General features: G+C 36.1%; 1 protein-coding gene across 3 annotated transcripts in view; it reads left to right on the forward strand.

Annotated features, from left to right (window-relative positions):
• TBC1D22A (TBC1 domain family member 22A) overlaps window positions 1–14,257 on the forward strand; it is a 169,509-nt gene that overhangs the window by 25,906 nt on the left and 129,346 nt on the right. For all 3 annotated transcript variants that reach the window (XM_062638358.1, XM_062638355.1, XM_062638357.1), the window contains exons 6-7: window positions 7,327–7,455; window positions 8,605–8,667. In XM_062638358.1, coding sequence (XP_062494342.1) covers window positions 7,327–7,455; window positions 8,605–8,667 — 192 coding nt within the window. The remainder of the gene's footprint in view (window positions 1–7,326; window positions 7,456–8,604; window positions 8,668–14,257) is intronic.

A 14,257-nucleotide genomic window follows, 5' to 3' on the forward strand; every position in this document is an offset into this window, starting at 1 on the left:
GCTTGAGTTGTAATGCATCAGTGATACTTGAAAACACTGTGTCCTGTTGCTGAATTGTAATGAAAGTTCTGTTCTTTTACTTGATTTCAAGATTAATTTGTCAAACTGAAAGGAGGGGAATGAGAGGTAGCAGTAAATCATGTCAGCTGTACATCTTTATTTTTCAAAGTGGCTTTCTATGAGAGAGAGGCTTAGGTGATAACAGTGGCCTCTCGCAACCAATTTTGATGGAATGGTGAAGAGTTCAAATACAAGTACTTGCTTACAGTTTTCCCTAAAATAGGCACACAGTAGAGGAAATGAAGCCTATTGGCGTCCTGTGAAAGGCTTCATTCTGACTTCACATTAAAGTAACTATGAGAAAGGATTAACAGTGTACTAAGGAAAATCTGTGATAGGATCTCATGGGGTTTAAGGCTGATTTTTCTGTAGTGGTTTAAAATGAACAAATCCGCACCGCAGTGGTCAGTTATATTGCGGCATTGGCTGTCCCGATGTCAGACCTGTGAGACAGTTCAGGGAGACAGCTAATTAAAAAACTAATCACCTTTTTGCAGTGTGAGGTTTTGGCTGGCTGAGCTCACTGAACTTTGCCCAGTGGTCACATGATTTTACAATGGCAGTAGCTTTGGGAGTAGGCTGACTGAAATACCACACAGCAGTTGCAGTCGGGCATCAGAGACAAGCTTGCAGGAATCTGGGATTCGCTGGGTTTGGTGTTATAGAACTGATTTTTTTTTTTTTTTTTTTTTTCCAAATCTCAGTATTTACACTATATTTAAAAATGTTCCTCTGCAAAAATACAATGTATTCCTCAGAGGAGTATTTTTCATGTCAATCTTTTCAGCTATGATACTTCAGATGGCAAACAGTTGTGTGTTTTAGCAGTTGTTTGTCTGCTTGTGGTTGGGAGAAGAACTTGTGAAGATGTTTGTATTAAAAAGAAGCAAAAATCTACTGCTGTCTACTCTCCAGAGGCTAGGAAAGACACTTCCTCAGCAAGTCTTTATGCATTTAAGTACTGTTTAAAATTCTGAGTTATACACACAACAGTTTAACACTATTGAATTTTTCAGAGAGTAGACTTAAATAGCTTTGCTTTTTATAGAATAATTCAGCGGGGAATGCAAAGTATTTACTTCAGATTGACACTGATTTCCAATGACTGAAAGAGTCTCTCTTGCTGATGAGTTCTACTAAATTTGCAGCTTAGTTCCTTCTAATGCTAAATGCAGATGCAGCTTCTTAATGGTGGATATTCAAATATCCTGCTGTAATTGAAATTAAACTTGCACTGTACAAGTTATTTTTGTTGTGTTTCCAAAGTTAACTGAGAATTTGGTAATGAAAAGGACATTTTTTTTTCCTTTTTTTTTCCGTGAAGTTTTAGGATGCCTCTTTGCAAACACTCAAAGCATAAAAAAAGAATATGGCTAACTCAAAATTGATTTTGAAATACAGTTAAGCTAATTCATAAAGATAGGTTAAGTTTTGAATCAGAGACTGTCACTGAGGTTTAGAAAACTGAAATTATGCATAAGCTAACTGCAGTCACTTTCTTGCTTTCAAGTAAGAGCATGGGCTTTCTGTGAGATGCAGCTTCATTCCATAAGCTGATTTTAACTTAGTGTTTCTGAGATTCCCAGTCTAGAGAAATTCCTAAGAGTAGAGTTCCCTTGTTCTGTTGTTTTAACCGCTCCAGGATCCATTCTGGTTCAATTCTTACCTTCATCTGTCTTGCCATACCACTGCAAAGAAACTGTCTTCAGGACTTTTGGATTTTACTTTAAGAATTACGTGATTTTTTTTTCCTTTTTTTTTTTTCCCCTTGTCACCAAATAGCAATATTTTGAAAGGTCTCAGCTTTTTTTATGTAATTCTCACGATGATTTCTTATCTACTAAGTGTTCCTTATTTAGTATGTTTTGGAAACCCAAAGATGAGTCATTTAGGAATCATTAACTTTTCTATACTGTAACGCAGCAGCTGGATTCATCTTCTTCCTGAAGTGGGGAAGAAAAAGTGTTTTGGGTATTTGTGGCCATAAACTCCATAAGGCTTTTTTCTAATGGTGATTAATTTTTAAGTCACATTAGCTGTTTACCTGTTGCTAACGTATGTCCCAGGTAAGAGGGAGTAATGTTCTTTAGTAAAATTCTTTAGTTCTAATTCTTTAGTCTTTAGCTCGATGAGAAACTTACCATGAGCTGGCTTCAGTGTGCATTCGCAGCCCAGAAAGCCAACCATATCCTGGGCTGCATCAAAAGGAGCGTGATCAGCATGAAGGAGGTGATCCTGCCCCTCTACTCTGCTCTCGTGAGACCTCACCTGGAGTATTGTGTGCAGTTCTGGTGTCCTCAACATAAAAAGGACATGGAACTGTTGGAACAAGTCCAGAGAAGGGCCACGAGGATAATCAGGGGACTGGAGCACCTCCTGTATGAAGACAGGCTGAGGAAGTTGGGGCTGTTCAGCCTGGAGAAGAGAAGGCTGTGTGGAGACCTCATAGCAGCCTTCCAGTATCTGAAGGGGGCCTATAGGGATGCTGGGGAGGGACTTTACATTAGGGACTGCAGTGATAAGACAAGGGGTAACGGGTTAAAACTTAAACAGGGGAAGTTTAGATTGGATATAAGGAAGAAGTTCTTTCTTGTGAGGGTGGCGAGGCACTGGAATGGGTTGCCCAGGGAAGCTGTGAATGCTCCATTGCTGGTGGTGTTCAAGGCCAGGTTCGACAGAGCCTTGGGTGAGATGGTTTAGTGTGAGCTATCCCTGCCCATGGCAGGGGGGTTGGAACTAGATGATCTTAAGGTCCTTTCCAACCCTAACAATTTTATGATTCTATGATAATCTTTTGTGCTATGAGGTGCCTTGGGAAATAAGCATACGAAAGCAAAACTTTTGGTTAAATATCAGTTGCAAAACCAAAAAAGACTGGGAAACCAAAGAAACTAAAGCACAGTTTAGAACTAAATTAAGGCTTGATATGTTTGCCTTGGAATTATTCAGAAGTCTTAGCCAGTCATGCCCAGACTATGACATGTCTGGGGAACTGTGTACAGTTGGTAGTATCTAAGGCAGAAGGTGATAACCTTCTTTGTAAAATCAGAATTGAAGTTGGAATTTTTTGAATATGATTCAACAAATTGGACAGTTGAGATACTTATTATATAGAAGGTAAATAATACTAACATGTTAGATGAATAGTTTTTTGGAGGGAAATCATATGAAAATCAATGTAATGCTTAGGGGCTGTGGGTGTTATGCATGTATATTGGTCACAGCATAGAAAAAAATTACATGATTTAGCTATAAAATATAGCAAAAATGTTAGGTATGCTGTACTTAAACAGCAAGCAGAACTATTCAGGCTCACTTTTCTTTTGATTAACCAAACTTAAGATATGGTTGCAACAGCCTTTGGAGGAAATTATTGAATAAGCGGATTAAAGTCTCCACCAATTTATTCCTTGATATGTTGCAAGTCTTTCCTACTTTTAAAAATAAAACCTAATTTGTAAAGTGAACAGGAAATAGGACATGTCCAACTGAAAGATTACTTCAGTCTTTGAAACTGAATAATAGCAAAAAGGCTTGCTGAGAAAGTATTGATATCCTTCGAGCAATCACTTCTGATCTCACAAATGAATTCTTTTCTAATGGAACTAAGATATCCTAAAGGGGGGAAAAAAACCACCACTATTGAGAATAAATGGGAGTCAGAATTCAATATTTAACTTAATACAAAACACTGGGACAGGATATTAAATGCTAGGATTAGCCTTGAGGCAAAAGTTAAGCTCGTATGATGTAAGGTACCAGATGTAAGTTCTAAAAGATATGGTTTTGCAAAAGCAAATACCACTTAAGGTATCTGGAGTATAATATGATTTGTATTTACTCTGTTGTCATCTTAAACTAAGGAATTAAAGTATATGGGAATAACATTTTAAAATGTTTTTAATATAGAATCATAAATTGTTTAGGTTGAAGAAGACCCTTAATCTTAAATCCAGCCGTTAACCTAGCACTGCCAGTTAAACCATGTCCATAAGTGCTACAACTTCATGTTTTATAAGTACCTCCAGGGATGATGACTCCACCACTTCCTTGGGCAGCCTGTTCTAGTGCTTGACATCGCTTTCCTAATACCTAATCTAAACCTTCCTTGGTGCAACTTCAGGCCATTTCCTTTTGTTCTGTCAGTTGTTACTTGGAGAAGAGACCTACCCCTGCCTCGCTACAATCTTCTTTCAGGTAGTTGTAAGAGAATGATAATGTCTCCTCTGAGCTTCCATCTCTCCAGGCTAAATAACCTCAGTTCCCTCAGCCATTCCTCACAGGACTTGTTCGCTAGACCCTTCACCAGTTTTATTGCCCTTTGGACATGCTTCAGCACCAAAATGTCTTTCTTGGGGCCCAAAACTGAACACACTATTCGAGGTGTGTCACCACTGCTGAGTACAGGGGGACAATTGCTTCCCTAGTCCTTCTGGCCACACTATTGCTGATAAAGGCCAGGATGCTGCTGGCTGCCAGGGCACAAGCTGGCTCATGTTCAGCCATTTGTTGACCAACATCCCCAGGTCCTTTTCCACCAAGCAGCTTTCCAGCCATTCTTCTCTAAGTCTGTAGCATTGCATGGGGTTGTCATAGACCAAGTGCAGGACCTGGCACTGAGCCTTCTTGAACCTCATACAATTGGCCTTTGCCCATCTATCCAGCCTGTCCAGATCTCTCTCTCGAGCCTTCCTATGCTCCAGCAGATCAACACTCCCACCCAACTTGGTGTCATCTGCAAACATACTGAGGGTTCACTTGATCCCCTCATCCAGGTTATTGATAAAGATGTTAAACAGAAGTGGCCTCAATACTGAATGGGAAGCACCACCTGGGACCAGCCACGAACTGGATTTAGCTCCATTCAGCTTGGCCATCCAGCCAGTTCTATACCCAGCAAAAGGTATGACTGTCCCAGGCCTGAGCAGCCAGTTTCTTCAAGGGAATGCTGTGGGAAACGGTATCAAAGGCTTTACTAAAGCCTAGGTAGACACATCCACAACTTTTCCCTTGTTCACTAAACAGGTCACCTTGTCGTAGATGCAGATGGGGTTAGTCAAGCAGGACCTGCCTTTCATAAACCCACGATGATGGGGCTTGATCACCAGGTTGTCCTCTACATGCTGTGTGAAGGCACTCAAGATGATCTGTTTTATAACCTTCCCTGGCACAGAGGTCAGACTGACTGGCCTGTAGTTCCCCTGATGCTCCTTCCATCTTTCCTTGTGGATGGGTGTTACGTTTGCTAACCTCCAGTCAACTGGGACCTTGCCAGTTAGCTAAGGCTGCTGATGAATAATGGAATGTGGCTCAGTGAGCACTTTCACCAGCTCCCTATGTACTGTTGGGCCGATCCATGTGGCCCCACGGACTTGTGTGTATCTAAGTGGTGTAGCAGATTGCTGATGATTTCCCATTGGATTATGAGGGCTTTATACAGAGATACTTTCAAAAATCTGTGTTTTCGTATGGAGTGTAATTTTTATTTTTCTCTAAATGTTGAGCAAAAGAGAAGTTATAGAAATGGGATAGATACAGGAGAGTAATGGAACGTGTATACTTGGATTGTTTAATTTTATTGTATAATTAGCAATTATAGTATGTTGGGTTTACCACTTCCATTTTTGTTTAGGACTGAATAAGATAGCTGTTTTTGTAGTTAAATGCACAGCATTTTGCTAGTTACTTGCAGTGGCTATGCGGCTCTATGGCTCATTGTGTAAGTGCAAATATATATGCTGTATTTCTTTACAGATTTTTTTTGATGTTATGAGGATTATTTTGTAAAGGGAACTTAAATTTTGCATAAATTTAGTTTCTCTGTTTTATCAATTACCATTAGTATGGTGATAGCTGTTACTGTGGCAAGAGAATGTTTCTAATATTGGTAAAATCTTTTAATTTGACTTGAATATTGATTAATATGATTATTAGGTTTTTTTTTTTAATATGGTCTTGGATGTTCAGATCTCTTTCAAAGCCATCTATCCTTAGAATGATTCTTCAAAGTATTTTTAAAGGACTGCCATCTATGTAAAATATCAACTAGCTTTCTTTATTGCAGTGTTCGAGGATATTGATATTGCTTGAAATCAAGCTGCTTGCAAGAAAGCATTTAATGTATCTGAATATTCAGAAATCTTTTTGGTAGGCAGTTACATGAATAATGGTGTTTCTAGTAAGTGAATTTTATATTTAACTGACTATTTAATAGCGTTCATGATACTTCCTTTTGTAAAATGCTAAAATGGCAAGCTGAGTTGCTTGGTTTATTTTAAATGGCAAGTTGTCTGTGATGCCAGAAATGGTGATCAGACTTGACAAAAGAGGAAAATTAGAATGGATTGTTTTTGTTTCTGAAAGGTTGTTTTTTTTCAGATATATCTGAGTTCAATGATGAACCATTCAGATATATTCTGTACTTAGGCAGGATTATACACTGTTGCATTATCTGACACAACTGCCTTAGTGTGTCCATACTTTACACAAAATATGATAGTATTTATAAATTGCTTTCAGAAAGGTACGGCTTGTGCTCTTACATCTAAGAGCCCAGTCGCTGGTGCTGTTGAGTCATTTTTTGTGATGAAACTTAATAACCTCCTGAGATGAAATGAAAGCTTGAGATAATTTTTTTTTTTTTCTCCTCTGAAACAGTGAAATAAAGTAGCTAGAATGTTTTAAAGCTTTTGAATTAATACTCCATTGTATTACAGATTTAACAATAATTTAAGCATATTTGCTAATGTATATCATTCTTACTTGAAGCCTACTGAGATAATATGCATTTTGTTAAAAAATTATTAAAATTACTCTAATAACAGCCACATAGAAATGCAGAAATAAGTGAACTCGTATAGCATTGCATTTATCTCAGGTTATTTGTTTTGAGCTTTTGTCTTCAGAAAGTAAACATAATCTTAGAATTCTTGATGAGAAATTGCTTTTTAAAGCTGGAAAAACTTGAAACTTTTCCCTTAACAAAAAAAAACAAACAACAAAACAAACCCCCAACCAACCAACCCCCCTCCCCCCCAAAAAAAAAAAAACAACAACAACCAAACCTGATTTTAATAAGATGTTTGTACTTTTGCATCAGTTGTGATGATTAGAAAACTGCTTTACTAAAGGATTATTCAGATCCAGGTAGGACTGCATGGCACTGCGTGATTTTATTAGCTTTCCTGTCATATGTAATCAAATACCAGTGGTGCTTTTTGTAAGGCAAAGAATAATATCCTTTTCTTTTCACTGTTTTTCCTTCAGGGCTATCTTCCTGCGAATGTGGACAGAAGAGAAAGCACTTTACAAAGAAAACGCAAAGAGTATTTTGCATTTGTTGAACAATATTATGATTCCAGAAATGATGAAAATCACCAGGATACCTATAGACAGGTAGAACACCTACTGAAGTGACTTTTACTTACAGGACATCTTATAAAGAACTTAGAGATTATTTTTGATGTTTACCACTGTTTTCCTCTATTTCTTTAATAATACTTGATAGCTCTCTAATGAATTGTTTCTCTACATTTTTGAAGCAAAAATATTAACTATTTTGGTCTGAAATTCAAAACAGTGGATTTCTTTTAATTTCGGCTTTAGTCAGGCCATGTGGCACTGCTGTTCAGTGCTGTCATTATTTTATTTAAGAATAATAGGGTTTTCAAATGTTTCATCTCCTGCTCAGACCTTCCTTGAATTGAGTGAAAATGGACAGGGAGTGTAACAGTGACTGTTTTTTACTGGCTTCATACTTCTGCTTAAGAAGTTGAAACTATTTATGATGTGCAATAAAAATAAATAGCTGTATCAAACTTTCTTGCCTGCCCAGATAAGCAGATAACTTTTCTTCAAGTTAAGGAACACTCCATACTTATTTTGTATTATTAAGTATGGAGTAAGCAATAGTACCTAGCCTTCTTTAAGACAGAAGAAGCAGAGATTTTCAGCTTCAAGTCTTATCTTTGTTGGCAAGAAGTATATAGCATGACTAATACAAGGTACTTGTGTATCTAGCCCAGAATAATCAGGTTAGTATTCTGTTGCATAAAACTCCTTTGTGAAGTTGTATATTTGGGCTCTCAAGCAATTGTCAAATACATTAAAATAGGTGCTAAACTCTATTTTCACCTTTTAATGGTTAGTCCTTATTGTAAAGGTCTTTTCCAACCTAAGTGATTCTATGATTTGAACATGTCTTTACAGCAGTAGTAGTCTATATTTACTCATAAATACCCCAGGTTACAAGTATTACCAAAATGAATGTATTTTCCAAATGATCAAAATGTGATATAAGAATCCTAAAATGTGAAAACAAAATATATGGCTGTTTCATTCTTTATTTTACCTCATTGATTAATAATGACTTAAAGATGTGGCTGTATGTTTTGAAATACAGTAAATCCATATTATTTAAAAAAAAGTGATTCAGTGACATTATAGCTAATACTGTAAAATTAAAAAAAAATGTTTTAACTGTTGGGTTGTTTAAAAGATTTGTGGTTGGTTCCTTTTACAGTATTCTTCTTTCTGTTTAATTAGATCCATATAGATATCCCACGCATGAGTCCTGAAGTTTTAAGGCTTCAGCCCAAAGTAACAGAGGTAAGAATGATATCTAAAGATTTTTATTTATTTATTTTTTTAGATATCAGTTTATTAATGAATCTGATGTAACAGCACTGGTTAACAATTAATTTGACAACACTTGCAATTTTAACTTCAGAACTAGCTTAGAGTAAAAAAATAAGAGTATACGAGTATAGGCTAAGGATAGTGTAAATATGAGTAGTAAAAAGAAAGGCATCTCATTAATCTTTTGCATTGAATCTGTCAGGTTTTTTTCCTTTGGCATTGTGCCTTTGAGTTTTATTTTTTTCCTTTTACTTTTTTTCTGTCTGTATTTTGGTAATAATGTGTTTTGAAGTAAAGGCAGATGATAGTCCCCATGGTTCTATATATTTGTCAAAATCATTCAAGTCTGAAAGTTCTTATCACAGTTTTCCTCTTAGGAAATTCTCTTTTTGTGAATTTGTAGCATGACTGGTTTTGTGTTCCTTATTTCATTTTGCTTCCTTAAGTTTTATATGTTGAGCACACTATTTAAGCTCTTTTACTGCTATAATAAACGTACATCAATTAATGGTAAATATGTTAATCAAATTGGTCTATTTTGTTTGGAAATTGAATACCAGGGTGACTTTATAAAGTATATAGGTCATAAATAGTGTAGATGGTGTGAATTACCCTCTTTCAATTATTTCTTCTTCTTCAATTCCTTCTCCTTCTAATGGGAGATCTAGTTAGATCTTCATATGTACTTCCATGTAAATTCTGTTAGTATCATTATAGAGCCATATAGAACATCTTTGGATAGTTCATTAGATGATACAGAAGTTAAATGCAGAACTAGCTTTCGTCTGTTTTTCTGCTCTTGCAGTTATTTGTCTAATGGAAGCACTCCTCCGCATATGTTGGAGAAATCAGTTTGAAGAAATAGCCAATTACAGTTTCTTAAAAGAAAATGTTATAAAAATACTTCTTTTTCTGTTTTCTACACAGTGGTGTTTTGCCTTGGCTATTCTAGGGATGATTACAAAGATTAAAGTAAGAAAAATAGGGGACAAAAAGGGAAACAATACCAGCAAGAAATATACTATTAAAGAAATTAATAAGATCAGTGTCAGTGTTGTATCTAGAAATGAGCCAATGAATGAAATTGGACGTGATTATTTTGTCATGCAGAAAGGGCTACAGAAAGAAGAATGCTCTAACACTTCTAGGAGGAAAGAACTACTTGTATTGTATCAGCCATAGTCTTTTAAATTATTCTAAAGATGTATTTGCATTCAACACAAAGTGGTGGCTTTCTTGGGATGGGCTTTTTACTTCCCTGTGTTGCAAGATGAAACTGTTCTTAAGGTTTCCATGAAGATCATCTGTGTCTCAAATTGTGTGTGACTGTGGTTCAGAGGTACAATGATCGTGGTTTTGTAGCTTTCAGTTTAGATGAAAATGCCCCAAAATTACGTTGGGTTTTCTTCTCCCTCATGTTTTAGTGAAAGAAAAACTAGAAGCTGTTTAACTTGCCTGGTGTAAGAATCTGTGCATTCTTGTTTTTTAAAGGAAGATTGAAAAGTACAAAACACTTCCTCAGGAATGACTATTTACTTCTAAATTAGCTGAACAATCAAAAAAAAGAAAAAGGACTTTAAACTAGAATTTCAGGTAAATGTCTTCTGAAGAATATATTTAATGTCCTTTCTTTTAACCAAATTATTTGGATGAGACCTCAAGTGGCTTTAAAATGATACTAAGACAGATAAAATATTCTTACGGGAGATTATTTTGAAGTAAAATGATATTTAATAAAATGATGAGATTGTCAGATAGAAATAGAAATCTGTAGGATCTTGGACAGTTAATGTGTTTCTTTAGACTGCATACAGACTTGATAATAGTTTGTATGGACACAGCTTTGTATTTACCGTGGATATCTGCTTTTTTAATAGTACAGTTAGAAATGTTAGAGTAAACTTATGCTGATAATCAGAGAAGATTTGGTCAAGGTTTTCCAACATTTGCAGTGAGTAATTTTGTTAAATACTTAGTGTGTTGGGAGAAGTATCCCATAATAAATAATTGAAAATAATTAGTTACAGGATAGTTACAATCGTTTTTTGGTTGAATGAGTAACTTAGAGCTAAAGGATTTATTTGGGCATTGGAGAGTATGGTAATGTGATAAAAATATTAGTGCAGTATTTGTTACAAGCAGTCACAGTTGAAAGAAGATTTTCTTTCTTTTTATAGCTGAACTATAGTTAATCTGAAAAGAGGCTAGTTTAATGAAAATGCTGACTGTCAGCTTCAGAACTAGTAGATCCTCCCAGAATAAAACACTTCTTTTATTGCTTGGGAGTAATTGAAATAAAAAAGAAATACTGTGTCTAGGTAACTTCTTGCTAAGTAACTTCCAGTATGTCAATAGAACTTCAACAGCAAATATTATTCAGCAAAGTTTGAGTCTGGCACGCAGTTCTGGCTCACTTTGTGGCATCATTAAACACTTGAAATTATTAGGTATTTTTTGGTTTTAGTTGTCTGTTTTCAGGTAACACCAATTTTCAGGTTGCATAGTCATTTAATGTGATTTACTGGCATCTCATTTGCAAATATGTTTTTTTGTTAAAATTAGCATTATTTTCATTTGTAGTTATTTGTTGAACCTGTCCAAATGTATGCTTTCCTGGTGTTTCATTGAACAGGTGCATCTTTAGCATTGCCATAAAATAAACATATTTTACATCCATACTTTTTAAAAACTCTGGTTGCCCTTGCAAGTGACATTGAATTATCCCCCAATATGAAGAATTCTATTTCATGTATACAGGTCCTTGAATTCAGGCTCCTGAATACAGCCCAGTATTCCTGCCTGCTGCTGATCATACTTACAGTTTTTTAGTTTGAATGTTTAGTAAATTGAGTCACTTAACAAGCCTAATTGAGCCACATAAAATAGAAAGACATACTTGTCATCAGTGTGATGCATGCGTTGTACAAGAGTGCTGCTGCTTTCTTGTTGAAAAAGAAACCACAACAACTCCTTTTTCCCCAAAAAAGAAAAATCCCTGTTCGTAACCTATGTCATCCATACTTCTTCTCTAACACCTTTTTTTTTTTTTTTTTCCCCTAGTTCACAGTAAAGGATTGGTAAAGGTGTCTTTTAGTAATATTTTGTTAGTTGGCAGGAAGTGATGTTGCTGGTACAGAAGAATAAGAACGTGAAAAGGGTCGATGGCAGCAGTCAAGTGGGATAATGGGAAATCTAGGAAGCATTTGAACAATAAAGAAAATCTCCAATTTAATTTCTAGTGACCCATCAGTATCCTGAACTTTACAGGGTCTCAGGGTCTTCATGTGTTAGGTGTTTTCAGAGCTCCACTGATCTCTGATCTCCTGACTATATGTGTGGGCTGCTGAGGGGGTAGGCTTGCATATATCTTTGCCTTCACTCTCTGATCCAAGACGGCCAAGCCTAACTGGCTTGATGTCATCTTACAATGACTAGTGCAAATGACGCTGGAAGGGTTGTAACATCCAACTTCTCCCTTGTTTCTTCCTCTCCCTTTCTGGGTTTTTGGAGCCTTATGCTAGCATAGCCTAATCATTTATCACAGGGAAACAATTTCTGTGCCCAAGGGCTCAATGTGGACAGGGGCCTTGCATTGTTCCCAGACCTGACTCCCTTCAAGAGAGGGGGAAGGTGTTGCTGGGCCGAGATGAGCAACAGTTACTCCCTCTTTTTTAAGGTGTGATGTCAAGAGCCATAAAGAAGGGAATTGAAGTGTAAGTCAAAGACAGGTTTCAAAGGGCGGTGCAATTGACTGTGGGTATTACAACTGTTTTTTTTTATATAGCAATTTTTGATGCTACAGGGATGTAGGATGATGATACAGCTACTAGGAAGAATGTCACTTAGGATGAGGTAAAAAAACTGTAGCTGACAAAGACCGAGGAAGAGCTCTAGTGAAAAGACCAGAAACATAATGCATCTAGAAACTTCACAGTGTCTTCTGACATCAATTTCCAAATGCTGCTATTCCAAGATTTTTGTTCTTGCTGGTATTTGAGTCTCTGTTCCCAAAGAGCTTTTCATTAGAATTAATGAAGCTGTTTTAATTTCTTCTCTGAACTTGGAATTTGGTTCCTGTAATAAAACATTTTAGTTTAGAAGAAGGTCTTTTGAGTCTTACGTGTGGGAATAACTTCCTTTTAAAATCTGTTTGAAGTGTTTTTCATGGGAGTTGTGTATTCTGGGTCAGAGGAAGGAAGTGTGGCCCTCAGAGAGTGGGAGAGTGTAGTTGGAGGTCTTCCCCCGTATAGTACAGTCAGGTTTCTTTTGAAGACTAGTGGCTGTAAGTTTAGAGTTTAGGTGCAATAAGTTAAGCTAATGGATTCTTCTCTTTATGTATATAAATATAGTTCTTTCTGTTATCATGAATGAGAGTTAAATTCAAAAGAGAATAATTGATCAGTAATGACATCTCATGAGATGTAGTGGTTTCTAGTAGAAAATTAATTCCAGTTTCTGCTGCTGGTTTGGAATCAAGAAGGAAACCTTTAGGGAAAGTGACCTTTTTAATGAGTCCTATTTGAACACAGTGATGAGTGCTGTATAGAAACTTAAATCAGTCTGCCTTTCAGGTTTTCAGTGCTCATTTTTTTCAATTCAGAACAGTAAATGAAACTTTACGAAAACGATTAGAAACTGAAAACACTATTTTAGTGTGTATTTATGGAATTTGTGATTAGATGCATTTGGGGATATTAAAGATGATGTGCCAATCACAAAGTGATCCCTCCTGCTCAATAATATTAAATAAACCCCCCAACAAACCCAAACAAAAAAAACCCAACCAAATACCACCCCCACATCCCCTTAGTTTTCATACCAGGATTTTAAAAATGCATTGAAATCCATAGGCAGCTCAATTTACAATGCACACTATGTATATTTTCAGGTTCTCAGGAAAGGGAATGTTGGTGGTACAAATTTGAGCATTGTTTGATTTGAGGCATGCCATGATGAAAAGCACTGTTTTTGTGATTTTTTTAGAATGGGTGTTTTGACATCTGTTACTTACTGTATTACTTTTTTTTTGTTTGTTTCTCACTGTGCATATTTTGTAACCCCATCACACAAGGATTTTTTTAATCTAGCCTACTGCATAACATAATTGCTACTTAAATAGGGTTTTCTAGTCACTTCTGTCTAAAATTTGTTTTCAAAAAAGTTATTTGTGTTTACAATATGATAAATGTGTCCTTTATTTGAAGTGAAACACAGGATGATAACGCTGGTAATACTGATAATCTAATGTTACTGAAACTGAAACAGTAACTGACAGAAGCAGGAAGGATGGCTGTGAGCTAACTTGATTTGCAGTTTTTCAATAATAGTAAAAATGTGATATAACCAATTTCATAAAGGCATAATTATGTAAAATGTGATGTACATGTAAAAGTACATGGCAGAACTTAGGGTCTTTATACAGTTGTTGATAGATGATGAAACCCCATTGGCTATTGCTTGGTTTGCACAGGTTAGTATTTTTTCAGTTTAATATGCAGCACATATTAAAAAGCATGAGGTGACAGGGACTATCACAGAGAATTTATAGCTAAAGGGATAA

This window comes from Pezoporus occidentalis, unplaced genomic scaffold (assembly GCF_034315485.1).
Source record: "Pezoporus occidentalis ecotype Australia unplaced genomic scaffold, CSIRO_AGI_Poc_V1 ctg56, whole genome shotgun sequence".
Lineage (NCBI taxonomy): Eukaryota > Metazoa > Chordata > Aves > Psittaciformes > Psittacidae > Pezoporus > Pezoporus occidentalis.